This window comes from Melanostigma gelatinosum, assembly GCF_949748355.1.
Source record: "Melanostigma gelatinosum genome assembly, chromosome: 12".
Taxonomy (NCBI): domain Eukaryota; kingdom Metazoa; phylum Chordata; class Actinopteri; order Perciformes; family Zoarcidae; genus Melanostigma; species Melanostigma gelatinosum.
The window spans coordinates 9,524,658-9,544,201 of record NC_136645.1 but is presented as its reverse complement, the minus strand read 5'-3'; the positions used below and the strand labels follow the sequence as shown (position 1 = coordinate 9,544,201).

The following is a 19,544-nucleotide window of genomic DNA, read 5'->3' as shown; positions in this document are numbered from 1 at the left end:
TGAAATGACAGTTTAAACCGCGAAAAGTGACATTATGTTTGAAACTTCCCTAATTATAGTCACACGTGATCACTTTGACAGAAGGGAGCGTCGCATGCCGACTCACTTTATCCTTCCGCCAGAAGCATGAAATAACTCGACTATTGCGTTTTACAAGGCTAGAACAATTACTTCTGAGATCAGTTTTTCATCAGCATCAAAAAAGAATTTTCGAAACACAATGAGCTAATGCTGCGTTGGCCGGTTTTATTTAAACGGCAGACCTATATGGAGTAGGCGGAGGGATATTTGTTCTAAAATCCCAGCCCGCTCTACCTTCTTTTTTCCCTTCGGTGGAGGCCATGATGGGAGCCTGAGAGTTCAGCTGGAGCGAAAGGAGCAAGAAAAGAAGATGATTCCTCGGGACGGAACTGTCAAACCAATCCGTGCAGATGTCTGAGCTTTTTGTATAGTTTAAATACATTCACGGTGGAGCCTGTCACGTTTCTTCAGATGTGTTCTTGGCAATCAGTCGACGACGATGTTGAATCGTTAGGAGGCTCTTGGATCGAAAGAGGAGGCAGCGTTAGCTATTGTCGCTAGCTAGCTAGCTGGCTGCTGCTAGCTTAGCTCGTCAGCTAGCGAGCTAGCTGCGTCCGAGTGACTGGAGACGGGTTTACCGGTGAGTCCTCTATAGTCTCGCTGTCTGAAGAATCATCGGCCTGGACCGTGTCTGGCATCTTAAAGGACAACTGCATGTATTTTATTCGGGAGCGTTTGCTTCACGAGTTGCTGGATTGGCGAAGTCTGGCCTGCACGGAGGAGCGGAGCGAGGCCCGTCTTTATGCTCCAGAGGAAGCCTTTCTAATCCCACCGACGGACACCAAGAGCTCTGCTGGCTCGCACGTCTCCCGCGAGGACCTGACCCACTGACCGCGACACACACGACCAGACGGGTAACACTAGAATAACCTGTTTTCATCATTTACCCCTGAAAGACTCCTGTCACCTGCTACAATGGCTGCGATTATAAAAGAAATGGTCAGCCGGAACAAAAGGAGATATCAAGAGGATGGGTTCGACCTGGACTTAACATGTATCCTTTCACACTGCTTTTTTTTTTTTTTTATTCATTTAATTTCCCCAGCACCCAGATCATTAACCGGTAACGTGTACTATTAGCATTGAGTAGCAGAACCGGACCCGTAATGTAGAGGTAGTTAGCTTCCATGCTAACGTAGCTAGCTTCTGCTGTCACCCCAGCATGTTTGAAAGATGGTGGATCTGTCAAACCTGCACGGATAAATGTCGCAGTCGTATTATAGATGGAAAAAAAATGTTTAAGTGGACATTAGTGTGTGTTTGAGTAAGCGAGGTTTACCTAACGTTACATACCAGTCGACCAGCGGTGGACCTAGCTTTGGGTTTGTTAATGGCATTAACTCAGGTTTTTAAAATCAGTGTGTCTGAAGACAGGTAGGGTTAGATGGGGTCTAGTATTGTCTCTGTATCTTTGTGCATCTCGATGCATTACATTCCGTTATGTGGTAGGTTTTTGGTCCCTGCTGTCACCAGCTCACCTTTCCTTCATATCGGCTGTGTCCTCTATGGGTGAGTATTCATTGATGGATTTCGACCAAAATCTTTCGAAAAATCGAATTAACATTTGCCTTCCCCTTTTTTAATGGAGCCAGCTTTAAGAATGTCTATTTCAGGCCCTTCTGCAGGACTCATTTCTCATCTATTACCACTGATGATGACCTGGTTCCTCGGTGCTGTACTGCTGGTACTGAAGCTGGTACTGGTCATGAACTAGATGATACTGATTTAGTTTACCACGGGCAACTAAATATGAAATCGAATGTGTGTCTGTACTGAGATTTTATCACACTTTTTATCACGATTTCTATACAACCTTTTTGGCCTTTTGAGTCCTGAGTTTGATATTTCTGGTTGTAGAGCCGAATCAAGTGGGCAAATAATAGATGAGTTCATTTTGATGTGTTTTTAATGCAAATATTGTCTGCCTCCGGCATCTAAAATGTGACGATTTGCTGGTGTTCTTAGTGTTCTATGAGATGAAATGGAATATCTTTGTGTTGGACCACTGGTCAGATAGAACAAGACATTTGAAGATGTCAGCTTGGCTTCTGGGAAACTGATTGACAGTTTTTTCCCCCTTATTGTTTGACACTTTATAGACCAAAGGATTAATTGATTAATCAAGGTTACAGTTGGGGAAGAAAGGTATTTTTGAAGATGAATCGATAATTATGATTGTAGGTTGTAGCCCTATCTGAATCGGTACGGCATGTAGATGAAACATGCCTTAGTATTTCTCCATATCATTTTCTCTGGTTATGATCTGAACATTGCTGCCTCACATTTCTTTTCTTTTGTAGACTAATGGAAAATGTAAAGCGGAGCGCTAGTTTCCTCAATCTTATAGATAACATTGAGCTGAACTGTCTGCTGGGATGATGAAACGTGTGCATCACAATATTATGATCAGATGTTTCTCACCTAGTTTGTTTTTAATGTGGTAAAACTTGTGGCAACACTAAAGCTGCCTCTCGAGATCAGTGCAGGTGTGAAGGGGGCACGTCTTTCTTTTCACTTGAAGTCTCGTTCAGATGTGGGCCCTTTCTAACGTCTCCTTTTATCATATTTTTTGGCATGGTGTCTAAAAACAATATGGGCTCTCTGCAGTTATGTAATGTAGTATCGCAGTTCTGGGAATTGCCCTTAAAATAGAGTTGCCTGTGATCTTGTATCAGCGTTGCCTTCTGAGTGCTCTCTTACCCTCTCAACCCACCACTTCTCCTTTTGCTCTTTTTTTCCTCACTACTCTCACTCTAATTCTCCCTCCCTCTGCTTTGCCCCCTTTCCTCTGCTCTCATCCTTTCCTGTCCTCCCCCACCCTCACTCGGCGCTCGCCTGGTTCCCACTCTCCCTTTTTCCCCCTTTCTCTCGCTCTCAGCCGTGAATTTGGCATACGCGCTGGGCTGGCTTTAAAGAAAAGGCGTGCCCTGAAACGGCACCTTTTTTTTTTTCTTTCCTCTTCTCCCTCCTACTTGGAGCTTCCGTCGGGGGTCCCGTATGTGCGTTTCCTTCCAGCTGCAGAGACCAAGCCCCCCCCCCCCCCCCCCCCCCCCCCCCACATGCCCTGGGCTGAGGCTCTCCTGGGAGCTCTGGAGCCTTTTAAAAACACTTAGAATAGACTGGGATCACTTTGCCAGTAGGTCCAAGGGTTAGATAGCCCATCAAATAGCATAGCAAAGCTGTGTTTTGGCCCCTGATTAGGTCTTTGAGGCATTAATGGACTGGATTAATGCACAGTGTGTACACAGTATGTCCCTGTAGCTCTTTATAGGGAGCTACAGGTCAGTAGCTTGGCAGTATGCTAATATAACCGTAGGGCTTGTTGAATTCATGCATCAAGGCCCGTGTTGAGCATACCTGAGCTGCATAAAGCTATTCCTCTCACAGGGGTGTGTGTGTGTGTGTGTGTGTGTGTGTGTGTGTGTGTGTGTGTGTGTGTGTGTGTGTGTGTGTGTGTGTGTGTGTGTGTGTGTGTGTGTGTGTGTGTGTGTGTGTGTGTGTGTGTGTGTGTGTGTGTGTGTGTGTGTGCGCGCGAGCGAGCGCACTGTGTGTGTGTGCGCGTGTGTGTGTGTGCGCGAGCGCACTGTGTGTGTGTGCGCGTGTGTGTGTGTGCGCGAGCGCACTGTGTGTGTGTGTGCGCGAGCGCACTGTGTGTGTGTGTGTGCGCGAGCGCACTGTGTGTGTGTGCGTGCGCGAGCGCACTGTGTGTGTGTGTGTGCGCGAGCGCACTGTGTGTGCGCGAGCGCACTGTGTCAAATCTTTCTGACCAGCTAAAAAGTGATTTGACTCTGAGAAAATAAGGTCTGCTCAAAATGAAACGGCCGCATCCAATGATAAACATTCAGCTGTTTCTATTTTTTGACGCGGTGGCGCAGGAAGTGTAAATAAAGGTTGCCCTTTTGAGTCTGGTTGAAGTGTGAAATCCAACAGCTTATGGCGACACGCAGACTTCAGTTTACAGGTAGGTGATGAGGCCTCAAAGACATGCGTGCCAACTCAATTATTCTTTTCTCTGCAACATGACACTGATGTGTGCGCGTTTTTTAAAATTGTATGTATGTCACTGTATAATTGGCCACAACATTTTCCATCCCAATCGTGCGCTGACATACAGAACCCCGTTTGATGGTACGAGGCAACTTTTAAAGGCAGGTGTAACACGAGCGAGGTGGTGCTTTCCACTTGTGTCCACGCCGCAAACACAACTGCCTTCCGCTGCATGTGCAAGTCAAAACACAACCGCTTCTTTTTTTTGTTAGATCAAAAGGTTTTTTATCATGCCGTTGCCTGCGTTCGATCTCTTATAGATATTCAAATTGGTTTTCTGGCTGAGCTTCGAAAGAGAGATAAGCCGAAACATTTTGCGATGATCCCGATATAACTTTTGGGCTCTAAAAATAAATGCGGGTCAGAGAGCGGAGACTCTCCTCGTGCAGCCACATGTGGGCCCGGCTAGTGCAGGAGCGCCGTGACTCCCGTCCTCTCTGCCTGCTTCTCACTGTCAAGGCCATCTGTCACAACACACACGCACACATGGATCAGTGCCCCTCCTCTGTGCTCACATCTATCCATAACTACAGTGACACCCTCATATTAACGATGGTTGTTACTTTTTCAACTCTCTGCTGCATGTTTCGGCATTCTTGTCACTGTGCTCTGATGGCAACTTTTTCTTATGGATCGTAACTTTGGTTTTATTAGATAGCTGTTGAAGGCAGACCTCATTCTTCAGGTTGAAGATGTGCCTCTGTAATGCTGCCTTCATGCCTTTTTAGTTTTTTTTTAAGTTTTGATGTTCAGTCATGCACAATGTACAGCTCCTTGACCCCGGCCTGAACAGATATCTACCCAAACATCATTGCTATGGGCTTTCCAGCAGAGCGACTCGAAGGCGTGTACAGAAACAATATAGACGACGTAGTGCGGTGAGTTGCGTCACTTCTGTTGTGTCGTCCTAGAAAAGCAATTTATCACACATTGTTTCTGTCTATTCATTTTGCTCTGGCACTTGATCTCATAAATATATAATGTTCTCTCTTGCAAAACAGGTTTTTGGATTCAAAGCATAAAAACCATTACAAAATCTACAACCTGTAAGTGTTGCACGTTTTGTTTGTCCCTGTTCACGTAATAACGTTCTCTCTCTCTCGCTCTCGCTCTCTCTGTGTATGTATGTATGTATGTATGTATGCTAACCACATATTGTTCTTCCCATTTCAGCTGCGCAGAAAGACACTACGATACTGCCAAATTTAACTGCAGAGGTAGGCTGCTTGACATGTTCTGTAGAAGAAAATAAGCAGTGTGACCTAAAAGCCCGATGACACACACGGTTGATAAAATGTCTCCTGTGTCTCATCTCCTCTGACCCGTCTTGCTCTGTGTCCGCGCTTCTTTGTCTTCTCTGGGTTGCAATATTCAGTTGCACAGTACCCCTTCGAAGACCACAACCCTCCCCAGCTGGAGCTAATTAAGCCGTTTTGCGAAGACCTGGACCAGTGGCTCAGCGAGGACGACAATCACGTGGCGGCCATCCACTGCAAGGCCGGGAAGGGCCGCACCGGAGTCATGATCTGCGCCTATCTCCTCCACCGCGGCAAGTTCCAGAAGGCCCAAGAAGCGCTCGACTTCTACGGAGAAGTCAGGACAAGGGACAAGAAGGTGGGACGATAGTCTGAGACCAAATGTCTTCACACAGCAGCTGCTCTTCCAGCTTCAGATCAGTTGTTGCAAAAAAAACAACCTTTTCTACGTTGTAGACCTGTAAACATTGTCCCTGTCGTTGCAGGGAGTAACGATCCCGAGCCAGCGCCGCTACGTCTACTACTACAGCCACCTACTGAAGCACCAGCTGGACTACAAGCCGGTGGCGCTCCTCTTCCACAAAATGGTGTTCGAGACTCTCCCCATGTTCAGCGGGGGCACCTGCAGTGAGTCACGCTCGTGTTCCAACCTTCACTCCGCACTAGGGCGTAGGCCTGCGCGCCGCTGTTCAAACGCAGCGAGAGCCTTGGATGTGTTGTGCGCTGTCGGGGCTCCGCCCACGCTGCGGAACAGAGCGGGTCGTCTACGGCAGAGTTCAGTCGGCCCGTGCCGTAGCGTGGCTGAATTAGCTGCAGTGTATTTCTTCTAAAGTCCTTTTGTCACTGCTTCCAACATGGCCAGCTCATTCTCTGCCCTCTGAAAACACGCCTTCAATCAGATCTCCTCAGTTTGTCCCAATGTACAACAAACGTACACAATTTGAGCCATCTTTCAATAATATTTTTAGCTTCCTCGTGAGGCCGGCCTCTAAAGAAGCCAGGTTCTGCTTTCATGCGTCCATTTTCTGCTGTGTAATACCGTTCTGTGCACAGTGTTCACTGTTTAAAGAGAGCACGAGGGAAGTGAAGTGTGCACACACACACCCGACAAGTACAGTAAACAAGCCAGATGCATAACCAGGAAGTAACTAAAAGTCAGTAAAGCAATTAAACATTCTGGTCGGTGTTGTGTTTTTACACACGCGCGTTAATAAGTCACTGTAGTGGTGCTTTCATGCGAGTATTTACATATCACTGCATGTTTGCTCTGAGCTCCAGTGGTGTGTTTGCTGTGTTCAGTGGCAGACAGGAATTAGCTTTATTTTATAAAGTGCGCTGAAACCAAACCTTTGTCAACATCGGTCCACAGAGACCTTTGGGTGAAATTCCTCAGCAGATAATGACACTTTATTTTTCATTGTGCATGTCTATTTTTCTCAACATTTTAATGCTGTTTTACTAACCAAACGGTTTAATAGTTCTCTGTAATGTCTTTATGAGCTGTTGTGCCTCTCTGTATCTGAAGAAGAATGCGCCTCCTTCCTTCATTTCTGTGACTTTTTCACCGTAACACCTGACTGTGCTGAACATCCCGACTGTTGATCTTCCCTCCTAACACTCCCTTTTAAAAGAAAGGCCCTATTCTGAGTTTGACGTCTTCATACATGTACTCAAATCAACCTTTTCTAGCCTCAGGTTCTAGGCTCACCACAGCAAAAGATGAACAGCTAGTTTGAAAACTCAGTTAAAAATAACTTTATTTCTGTTTTGCTAAATTCAACTCTGTTTCGTGGTCGTCGGCGATCTCGAGTTCCCCCTTTCCTCCTTCCCCTTTGTGCGTCTCACAGCGCGCCGTGTCTCACGACGCGCACCTTGTAGCCGCATACCGATTGTTGTTTTTCTGAAGGTAAAACTGTGTAGATGCACTTATCTGTACATGTTTGTGTGGCGCTCTTGTGTTTGTGCCTGCTGTCAGGCCCCTTAATGGTCCAGCCACGTCCTGTTTGTAATAATCTCCTTCTTTCTCTCTTAAGGGGACAGTACCTTTAAAAACAGGAGCGAGCCGACCCCTCAGGGCTTCAGGAAAGGGAATTGGCATTGGGGTAAATGAGCCTTTTCATCCATTATTATCATTTCACTCATTTGCTTTTTATATGGCCCCAGAGATCCACCAGGCAGGAGCAGTCTGAGGCAGGATAGGACTAGTGTCTTATGAACGCCGGCACAAGACCGAACCGTGACTATCAGAATAGGGTCGTATGTCTCTGGCTCCGGGTCTCTTTGGGTGCTCCATATTGTGCTCTTTCCCCTCCTTAATTTGAGCATGTGTCACACTCTGAGGGGAGAGGTGGTGGTGTGCTGTTTGTTTGTTTTTTTTTGGTCCAACTCATGCATTAACACTGGTATCTTGTCTTACTTCTTCTTTTGGCACACTCCCTGCTCCTTTACTGTCGCTCACTGTGTTTTCTGTCCCTCTTTTCCCTCATGAATCTCTCAATCTTGCCCTCCTCTGGTGCAACGTTGACTCGTTTATTTTGCAGATCCCCAGTTCGTGGTGTACCAGCTGAAGGTGAAGATTCACACGTCGAACCCGGCGCACACGCGCCGCGAGGACAAGCACATGTTTTTCGAATTCCCCCAGCCGCTGCCAGTTTGCGGAGACATCAAAGTGGAGTTCTTCCATAAACAGAATAAGATGATGAAGAAGGTTAGTTGTGTGTCTTTAATTGCAGCTTAATTTAACATGTTTCTGTCATTAAGAGCTTATTTCAGGGTGTCAACAATTATGCCTGTTAAGTAAGTCTGGCACCATTCTGGGTTTTTATTTTTACTGTCAACAAATCCCATGAAAATACATAAAACATAAATGTAGTTTTTATTGCGAAAGCCCGTTAATAGTCTATTAGTTCGTGCCATAGACGTCTTTTGTTGGTGGACTAAAACAGCGTTGGTTTAGATTTCATATAGACTTTTGTTGATGATGACAATATAGCCGGCCGTAATGAGAAGTTCCTTTTTGAATCCTCCGCTTTGCACAATTCCTCACGAGATCTCCTCTCGTCCCCTTTATTTTTTTGCCCCCGTAGGATAAAATGTTTCACTTCTGGGTGAACACCTTCTTCATCCCTGGACCAGAGGAAAGCGGGGACAAGATGGAGAACGGGGCGGTGAACAACGCAGACAGCCAGCCGGGGGTACCGGCACCGGGCCAGCCGCAGAGCGCCGAGTGCAGGGACGGCAGCAGGGAAAGCGACCGGGACTACCTCATCCTGACGCTCACGAAGAACGACTTGGACAAGGCCAACAAAGACAAAGCTAACCGCTACTTCTCTCCAAACTTCAAGGTACGCATTTCATTTGGCTATTTGCTCGGATGACTCTGTTAAATGGGCCAAAGAGCAACGATTAAGACTTGTTTATGAGTATTTTTTTTTTATTGCACAGACTGAAGTTAGTTTCTGATTTGTAATTCCAGGTGAATTTGTATTTTACGAAAACCGTGGAGGATTCGAATTCTGAGGCAAGCACTTCGACATCCGTCACCCCGGACGTTAGCGACAATGAGCCAGACCATTATCGATACTCTGACACCACTGACTCTGATCCGGAAAATGAACCTTTTGATGAAGAGCAGCACACGCAAATCACAAAAGTGTGAACTCTTTTTGAAACAGGAAAAGAAGAAATTATACACCAGGAAAAAACTTGAATATAAACTCAAAAGAAGAACCTTTGTCCCTTCCCTCCCCCAGACGGCAATAGAATATCATCATGTCAAATGCCAACTTTAGGGAAAAAAAGATAAATATCCTGACCAATATATTGTTTTTTTATTTTTCTTTTTTTTCTTTGGTGCGGCCATGTACCATGTGCAAGGTATTGACACTGTTGCCCCATGGGAAAAGGTGCTGTAGCTATGAACATGTGTTTCTATATATCTATATACATACGTCTATGTATATACATATATACATGCATATATAAACTTTTTTTTGTGTCAAAGACAATGGAAACCACAATCAGGAGACGGGAGTTGAAGTGTGGGAGAAGAATGATATACTAGGACTATGCTGCTCCTTCTCCTGTCTAAATAAACCAAGGCCAGTGCTGCAGTCACTTTGTTTCACTCCCTCTCTTCTCCCCCCCTCCTCCCCTCCGTCTCATCTTTTACTCTCCCTCCCCTCCATCTTATCCTCCTTCCTATCCTCCTTTACTGTGAATGCTTCTTGTGCTCTTTGCAGGCTGTCTCACGTGACTTTTGGTCTTTGTGCAGTGCAAACTGCATGCGGGCAGTGGGTTTGGGGCGGGCGGGGTTATGAAGAGGCTGTGATGTCTAAAGCATTGCCATTCCTGTCCCCACTGTGTATACGTTTAAATTATGCAGAACAAGGCATCCCATGTAATTGTTAATGTTTTTTTTTTTATCCTAAGATAATAAAAATATAATACACAAAACAGCAGGGAGACAAGTGTTTGCAATAATGTCGACACTACGTTTAAAGGACAATGGTGATTTGCATGTATTTGGAATTGGCGTCCATCCCTAATAAATGTATGCAATGTTGTCTTTTCTTAAAGAAACCAGCCTTGAGATGTGTCTTCTGCGTGGGGTTCCCCGGTGCTTTGAGTCATGCTCAGAAAATTACATCAGAGGGTTTATGTAATATTCTCCCGTTGCTGTTCGCAGTTAATGAAAGTCATGCAGAACGAGAATGTATTCTGCAACTAGCGGTTGAATCTAAAGCAGTCTTTTAACTAGGCGGGGTTTCAAGTCTGGCTTTTAAGCAACAGCCAGCCGAAACCTGAACTCTGGGCGTGTGAGAGGTGGAGGAAAATGTGCACAAGCGCTGCACTTGATAAGGAAAATGCTGTAAAGCAGGTTGTTGCTGCAGCTGCTGGAGCCGCGTTCACAGTAACTTCCTGCTTTAAAGGTCAGCGCTGCAAATAGCGGGTGGGACTTGAGGTAGGGAAGTGATGGAAGGACCATTATTAAAAGCTCACTTCAAACAAATGCGTGACTCAACTAGGGAGCAGAGCATCTACAGTCTGTCAATGTGTTGATTATCGTAGCAACAGGTTGAGGGTCAGACTCGTCTGCTCACTGAAGTTGAATAGAGAAGCTTTTGTTTTTACTCGTTCTGCAAAGTTAACGTTTCCATTTCCGGAATTGCGTTCAAAAGCAAGCTGACCTCGTGACATAGACGTTAATGAGCTAAAAGCCGCCCGGCCCTCATACCGAACCGCCAGTGCTGCTGCTGGTTAATCGAGGCGTTCTCCACATGAAATGAGCAGAGGCAGGCGCGAGGGCTCCCAGCCGGGAGGGAGGAGCGCGAGGCCTCCGGTAGACGGAGCCCCAAATGAAAGAGTAACAGGATTAACGACCATGTCACTGTGATAGGAGAGCAGAGAGTGGAGAGGCCCCGGCTAAAGCATGGCCCAAAGTCTCCCGATAATAAAATAAAGTATGAATTAAACACGCATATATATATGAAATGTTCCACCCCTAGAGGCAGGCAGTCACATAATCCCCTTCTGCTCTATTAAGACTCGGTCCTCAGCTCCTTCGCGTTGATAGAGACATCAAAGACGAAACCAGTGCGGCGTCAAATGAGACGGGCGGCCGTCGCAGGGGCCCGACTGTAATTGGCTGAGCCGAGGAGGAGGGAGAGACTCCGGTAGATTAATAATGAATGTGCTGTGCTGGGTCGAGAGAGACGTCTCGGCTCTCCACAGGCAGGCGAGACTGGAGACGGGCTGACTTCAGTGGAGCTCGAGAGTCCACATCTTTGGCCTTTGATTGCCCCCCTCGTCACATACACAGGCGCAGACACGGCGGCATCTGAAATATTAATCTAATCAATATACTGCTTCATTTGTATGTCTTGAGCGCTGGCTCCTCTCAAAGTTTTTGTTTGGGTTTTTCTGGCTCGGCCACCTCTCTGGAGATGAGGCAAAAATATGGAGATCTGAATATTTACTTCATGTGGGTCAGATATGACACATCATACAGCCAAATAAACACGTGATACTGAAAAACTGTTCACTGCCATTTCTCCCACCAAGCCTATATCTGTTTTGGATGCCCAAAAGAAGATTCAAAGTTAGACATGATAGAAACGTTTCATTCTACATTCATTCAACTTAGGAGATAGCCTCCGAGCTCTAGATCTAGATCTACTAGAGATAAGCAACAGGAGTTGGGTCGAAGCTGTGAGAGACGATAGGCGTCGTACAACGGCATCTAAAGTGGTGAATAGTTGTGGCAACTGCAACTCATCAATTCATGAAACGAATCCGTGCGAAATATTTACGTCAAGTTCAATTTTGTCAAAGACCGGAGAGGCAAAATGGAGGAAGCTATACGTAGCATATTAGCTGTGTTGCACCATTCACTTTTATTCAACCTTCCTCTGAGTGTGACCTGCTCAACAAAGGATGGAGAGTTGTTTTATTGCCGTTCTGACGCCTTGATAACTATTCTTTCTGAAAAACGACATGACGCGTATGTTTGGTTGTCAGTGGTGCATCTTTTGAATGAACCCTGTAAAAATTGTGTCCAATGGTGAACAGAAAGGCCAGAAGGGGAGTGAACAGATCAGTAGAGAGGAAATAGAGAGAATCTCCAGAAGCTACTGCGACTGACTGCGAGCAAACCCGGCTGGATGGCAAGTTAGCAATTAGCTCGCCACAGCTAACAGCAGTTCACCAACGAGCTCTGTGACGGTCACGATGTTTCAAGAACCACATATTTTGCAAAGACGTACGGATTCATTTCATTGTTCCGGTTGGTGGTTGTTTGGTTCTGGCTTCGTCATATTGTTTTACCGTTCGCATGTATCATGTATAACTTTTCACATTTTATTTTGTTTTTGTTTTCTGGCCTTCCAGAGTCCATCCATCAAACCACAGTGAAAAGAAGAAATTTTAAAAAAGCACACCAAAATATTGAGATTTAAGCTTAGAATTATGATCAAATGAGGGGGTGGTCGAGTGTGTGTGTGTGTGTGTGTGTGTGTATATGTGTGTGTGTATGGGGGGGGGGGGGCAGTCTGGCCTACAAAGACAAGATAAACCCAAGCTGGTAACCCCATTTCCCTTCCATCTGTTGGTAGCAGTTCAGTTGTCGAGCATGGCTGCAGTCACCCGGACCTGGCAACCCATCCCCCCAAGCCCTGTCTCTCTCTCTGGCTGACTGCACAGCTGTGTTGCGTTTGGATTAGGCCAAGAATAAAACAGGAAGTAGAAATTAAACAAAAGCTTAAACACACAGAGAGAGAGAGAGAAACACACTTACACACACACACACACACACACAGGCAGTGTAAGTTACCAAAGACTCGGCAGCAGCAGCAGCACGAGTGACGGCCAGTGGAAAAAGTGCACACACCCACACACACACACGCGCAGAACCATCGCACATACACAAATATACTAGAGCATGAACAAAGTCGTACTCTACCTCCCACAGACTCGCATAAGCCCGGGCAGGACCACAGGCGTATCATGTCTCTGTGCCCACACTCGTGCTCACACATATGGTCTTTTTACGTATGCTAAGTGCCTCTCTGCCTCTGCTCCCCTCTTCACGGTGGTCTGAGGAAAACGAGCAAACACGCTCAATCAGTCTCGGAGCAGGCCAGTGTAACGTTGCAGGTATGGGAGTGTGAGATTATTTTCATAACACAAATGTAATGAGACAAAGACAACATGAACTCTGATTACCGAGCGAGCGATCGACGTCCGGAGATGTAGAAACACTTCTTTTCTTTACAATTATTCCACTACATTAAAGCTGGAATCCCATCCAGCACTTCTCTGAAGACGAATATTAAAACAATCACGACTTTCATCAGCACATTATTAAACATATGAAAACCTGATCAAAAGCAGCAGGAGACTCATTGTCACTAACACTAAAAAGAATATATCAGGTGTTGGATGTTCTCACTCTGCTGTTCTTGTTTGACATTTCAGCTTTTCAAAGTGTCATTAACTTATCTGCTGTGAACTTGCTTCAGCTTTCAGCGAGACCTCTGAGTGTTTCTTTTTTCTTTTTGTGTGAGTGCACACAGGAACTATGGTGAATGAGGAAGTGGAATTGGTAAGAAGGACAACGCGTAGCTGTACGCACGCATGAAGCAACAGTTGAGCTGGCAAGGTGCAATTTAATGGAATGTCCATTAAAGTGCCTCTCGTTGGACCGACTGTTAATGAATTCACGGTAAATGTTTTCAGATGTTATTTTTACTGTCAAGACCTGAGTCCACTAATGAGTCACACCAGCTCTGTTTTTTCAGTGTGTGTGTGTGTGTTTGTTGACATGGATATGCCAGCATGCTTGTCAGTCTGTGTGTGTTTATGTGCGTCTTCATGAATAAGAGAAGCACATGGAAACACTTACTGTATTGCTGTCGCTGCTGACCCCACCCCTTCCTCAACACACACACACACACACAACACAACACACACACACACTGCTTATGTGATCAATGCAGAGCACATATGTGTCCATTGTACTGAAAAGCCCTCAACATGCAGAGCCAGAGGCAAGAAAACACGGAGAGAAGCGCATCAGCTATACCAGCTCTACATACATCCATCCAGCTCACACACACACACACACACACACACACACACACCTACACACACACATTTCTACAACAGGAACTTGCATTGTGTTTAGGGAACCCAGTAGTGAAAACTGCGTTTGCTGCAGGGCTTTTATGTACATCTGTGTGTGAAAATGTAAATTCATACGAACTTACGAGTCAGTGTGCTCATCAGACTTTACTCTGACAGGCTTTGTTCTCCACCTGACTTTTACCCTGAAATCTTAGAGCCGGCATAATCCTTCCCCCGAGCCTCCTCCTACTCCTCCTCGCTCTCTTCCCTCTCTCCATCTAGTGTCACCGTGAGGGGTAATATGAGGCATATGTGCTGCTGATGACAGTCTCTAATCCTCACGCCTATGACTGATATAGTTACCCGCGCACTCCTCATCCCCATCTCATCCTCGTACACCGAGAACAAGGGAGGGAGACACCAGCGTGTCGGCTGATACCCTGCTCGGCCCCCGAGCGGCTGATGGACAAGACCGATATTAGAGTTTGGGGCTGGAGCGTGAAAGTCAGAAAATGGTATGAAATGGTAAAAAATGAAGACTTTCAGAGTTTCAGAGAAGAGGAACGGCTTCAGGGTTTTACAGCTCGTAAGATGAGGTTCATTCTTTTATTTGTTTCCATCACAGTGACTCTCATTTGATCACCTTCAGCCAATAATGCATCAAGAGACCTTTCTGCATCTTCCCGTGGGTTAAAGTTAGCCTTTGTGCAATAGAAACGGACTCGTCTGTGGACCGATGGAGACTGTATCTCTCCTCAAATGAAATGAACATAAATACCGTATTTCCATCAACTTTTCTACATGATGTTCCATGTAGTGACGATTGACTATTTCTTGGCTGGACACAGTGACTTCCTAAAGTCTTCAGTGGTTGCCTGGAAACCACACAGAGACAACAAGACTGCTTTTGTTTCACCTTTGGACAAAGCCAGGCTAGCTTTATGCTAAACTAATAAGCATATTTCCCAAAATGTCAAACTATTCCTTTTAGTTGTACGTCGATTTCCACTTCGATTAAAGATATCGAACGTTGTGAATTTTGTGTCAGCCAAAACGTCTCTTTGTCGAATCTATTCAACAGTACGGTATGCATTCATTAAAACCTTCCTTCCTGTCTGCAGATGTCTACGAGTAAAGCTATTTTTTACCCCTGGAGAAGCAGTGTGCGATGGAAATTTCTGGAGTGTGTGTGTGTTTCATACTTGTACAAACAAGTGACATACTTTCTGGAGGCCGAGTGGACGTCAGTCGCCGGAGTTGTCCATCCTCTCACTCAGATCCTGCCAGTCAACCAGCCACTCAACCAGCCCTGGAACCAGCCAGCCAGAGCTTTTTAAAGAGCCTGTGATTTGACCGAATCCCTTGTGGGGTGGGTGGGTGGGGGGCCGGGGGGGGGGGGGGGGGGGGATTAGGATTAGCAGCTGTTTCCCCTCAAACACTGGAGAAGATACGCTGCAGCTACACCACGCTGATGGCAAATTAATAGACGAACAGAACATGCGTGTGTTGTCTCAGATAATGTGCTAAAGCTCCTCGTTTCATAAATAGTGGGTGAAGGTGTCCTTTTCTTGAACCCGGCAGGGTGGATTTGCTGTCACACACACACACACACACACATACCGAGAAGCAGGGAGGGAGAAGCAAAGGCATATTGCGGCCGTGAGAAAGGTTTAAAACATCATCACTTTAATCTGGGTGCACAAAGCCAGCTACAGATTATGCTTCTGCCTCTCAAGCGATTCTGCTGCAGATCCGGTTTAGATGACCCCCGCTAACACCCTCAGAGACAGGGGCTTTTAACCCCAAACAAACACTGATAGCAAGCAGCCATCAAATGAGAACACACACACATATGATATCCACATCCATGCACCACAGCATCCCAAATACACATACACACAGAGGACACCCGTAGCACATGCTCACAGCCGCAGACAATAACAGATAAACACACCGGCTGATGTCGGTTCCACTAGCGACCATTTAAGCAAGACACGAAAAGCCCCAGACTGTTGCGTAGCGAACAGGTTTTGAAGGTAAAAAAGGACACACTTGCTGGTGTGAAGAGACAGCACACAATGTGGCCGTCCCCGAGACTGTCACAGAGAACACCTGAAGCGAGGACATATAAAAAGGGCACAAATGCTCGTGTGAATTGTTGAAAGATTTGCTGAAACTCCTCCACTTGTGAACCTGTGTTACCTGTAATAATGGAGCTAAAGCACCCCGACGTAGCACGCAGAGTTTTGTCTTGTTTAAACTGCAGCACCAACCACACAATTAGCTCCCTGTGAGTTAATGACTAGTCTTCTCTGTCGCTTGTAAAAACCCGAAGGCCGCATTGAATGCAGAGAGAACCCAATTCACCCCTGTCTGGCATTTCTGTCTCAATATTGAACTGTTTCAGCTCACAAGATTGACCTACTCTGTGTAATTTACAATATATATATATATATATTTTTTTTAGAAGCTATCTCATTTATATGTAATGAGAAATATGCATTATTTAAAGCCATCTACATTGAACTAGAACTTAACCTTTGCTAACGAGAGACGGAACGGAAATGGAAAGAGGGAGAAAGCGGGATGCTGGAGAGAAAAAGGATATTAAAATTGAGCGAATTTGACGGCGGTTCACCACAATACACTCGAGACCTGAAGGATGAGTCAGAGAGGAGATGGCCGTATCAAAGAAAATTGTGAAAGCAAAAGACATCAGAGGAAAGGTTTCAAGCTCAAGTAGCATTCTGGTTGAACTTAGCTCACGATTTTGAACACAGAGAGAATAACATTTGAACAATGTCACCGAAGCTCATGGAAAAGTTACACTCTGGCGAGACAACGCTGTGTTTTTTTCTTTCTTGTGAGTCTCGATCTAATTGGTCTCACCCCCCACTCCGCTTAAGCCATTCGTGTCTTTACGTTGAGCCGATGTGGCAGATTTCGTTCTCTTTTACACTTTTACAATTGCAAAGTTTAACCACTCAAACCGCATTGGAAAATGTCCCCACACCCTTAAATAACGGTTACGTATGTGTGTGTGTGTGTGTGTGTGTGTGTGTGTGTGTGTGTGTGTGTGAAAGAGGGCGAGAAAGAGGTAAAGAGAGTGAGAGCACACCCTGATGTTTACTGTCTCCAAATAAAGACTGATGGCATGTGCGCACGAATACAGTATGTGTGTGTTTGGAAAGCTACATTCTTAATTTTTGACATCTAACGCATGACATGAAAACGTGCAATCAGCTCCTGCAGTCGAGATGTTAAAAACTGCCATATATAAATAAATGTCAGTGCAGCCATATACATGTGGGACACACACACACACACACTCCACCTGTGACATTGCTCCAGTACAAGTCAGATAAATCACGCCGAGAAGGACGAGCCTTGAAGCCGCCGCGTGTTCATTCTGCGACACACAAATGCCAGGTTTGAGTAGATTGAATACAAGGCAACGGAGAGATGGTGCACAGTATCATCTCTCATCTCTGTGACGCCTTACATGTCGTGATGCAATACGGGAGACGTCAACACGCCATTTCACATCATCACAACTAACACCAACATCACGCTCTTTCTGCAGGATTTCAACCGTAACAGAGACCTGCATCAGATAGAAATGACAAAGTGCTGAGGTTTCATGTCTGTTCACTTCCTCTGTGATTTCTTGAGAGGGAGAGAGAGAGAGAGGGAGAGAGAGAGAGAGAGAGAGAGTGTGTGTGTGTGTCTGATAAAGTGAGAAAGAGAGGCCCTATCTACACTTGAACACTCACTACCACAAATAAGTGAGTGTGATTCATCACTTCCTTCCTACGCACGAACAGTGCAAGAGCGGAGGGCGTAAACCAAACAACACAGTTCAGAGCACCACGCCCCTCTGCACGGTTGCACTATACGTGCACCTGCACGCCTCTATCACACACAGCATGCTTCTTTTTTTACTTGCTACAAAGAGCATTTCGCATGTAGTAAATCAGCGTGTCCAATCATTCAAGTGTGTGTGTGTGAAGCTTCTCTGTGTGCTTGTGTACATGCAGTATGTGTCGTGTGTGACAGGGCCCTCCAAAAAGTTCTGCTTTCGACCTCTGGTGCCATCTGCTAGTGACAGGGCAGAAATGCAAATCAGATGCAGTCAGATAATACACCACGCTCGCTCCCTTCATTAGAGCAGCCTACAGAAATAAACTAGGTCAGCCAGACCAGCAGCCAGCTGTGTGTGTGTGTGTGTGTGTGTGTGTGGGGGATGGGTTTCCAGTTAGCAGTGCCGGTTCATAATATCCTTACTTGTGTGATAATGCACCCTGAACAGTCCCCAGTAACATATCGACAAAACGGCAGCTCATCCAGTCAGCACTCCTTCAAAGATGTCAGGCAGAGAAGGCCCTTCTCGGCTCTGTGACGTGGGCGAAGGAGCTCGCGCTGACAAATAGCGGCTCTTATCTGAGGCTGAAATTAGCCACAGCCCGAGCACAACTGATAGGGAGAGCGTATTAAGACTCTCGAAAACGAACCACCCGGGAGGGTGATGCAACGCAGAGGCAACGCAGAGGCAACGCTGGCGTAATGCAGACAGATGCGTCCTCCTCTCTCATATCGCTGCGACGCCTCTGAATTATGAATGAGGCCCCGCGTGCACCTCTTCAATGCAAAAAGCCTTCTTCTCGTCACGCTCACAATATGCTGTTTGTTTCCCCGTCGTCACTGTTGGTTGTGCTAAAAAGTCTTAGATGAAGGTTAATGGAGTATTTAAATCACCTTTGTCTGAGCACAGTCAAACAGCGCGCATAGCAGACATGCAGGCTTATGTAGGTGCTGATCTGAGACAATCCGATTGCTTGCTGTTGCATTTGAGGGGCTGAACTGATTTATGATTTACAGGCAACTTTCTGGCAAATGCAGTTTTTGATCTAATTGTTGACAGTAAAGCTTCAAGTGCCGTGTCCTTCTATGTGGTTGCATCCTGATGCTGCAGGATATTATGTAAGTTTGTCTTATTAAAAAAAAAATATCACACTGCACAAAAAAACATATACATAAGAATTAGGGGTGTAACGATACGCGTATTCGTATTGAACCGTTCGGTACGAGGCTCACGGTTCGGTACGCATGACGAACCGAATATGTTTGAATAAAAAAAAAAGCCTTTATTTAACCAGGTAGTCCCATTGAGATAAAACATCTCTTTTGCAAGATGTAAGTAACAATACAAGATGTAAGCAAGATGTAAGTAACAATACTACATAACATGAAGGAGCAGTTTTAGTTTTTTATGCTTATGTGTTGCTAAGAAGACACCCCAGAAGATGGGTCACTCAGGTATAGTTCCATCATTGTTCAAAGACAAAGAATAACTTTATGATGTTAGTTGTAATGAATAAATATATTTTAAAATAAAGTACATTTCTCTGGCATTTATAGTTTTCTACTGTACCGAAACGTACCGAACCGTGAATTTTGTCAGGTTTCTTTGACTCATTATATGTGATAGACATTGGGCAATATGAGCTGAATAATAAATGACTGCGTGCCTTTCAGAAT

At 45.5% G+C, this 19,544-nt stretch overlaps 1 protein-coding gene across 2 annotated transcripts; it reads left to right on the top strand.

The window, feature by feature from the left end:
- Nucleotides 1-338: 338 nt before the first annotated feature.
- Nucleotides 339-9,937, top strand: LOC306785270 (phosphatidylinositol 3,4,5-trisphosphate 3-phosphatase and dual-specificity protein phosphatase PTEN). Of its 2 annotated transcripts, XM_079279575.1 has the most exons (10): nt 339-1,075; nt 4,922-5,006; nt 5,130-5,174; nt 5,302-5,345; nt 5,504-5,742; nt 5,870-6,011; nt 7,418-7,486; nt 7,925-8,091; nt 8,471-8,728; nt 8,860-9,937. In XM_079279575.1, the coding sequence occupies exons 1-10, from the start codon at nt 997-999 to the stop codon at nt 9,040-9,042; spliced, it is 1,311 nt and encodes a 436-aa protein (XP_079135701.1). In that variant the 5' UTR covers nt 339-996; the 3' UTR covers nt 9,043-9,937. The 2 variants fall into 2 exon arrangements, with proteins under 2 accessions (XP_079135701.1, XP_079135702.1); XM_079279576.1 differs by lacking the exon at nt 7,418-7,486.
- The last annotated feature ends 9,607 nt before the right edge of the window (nt 9,938-19,544 follow it).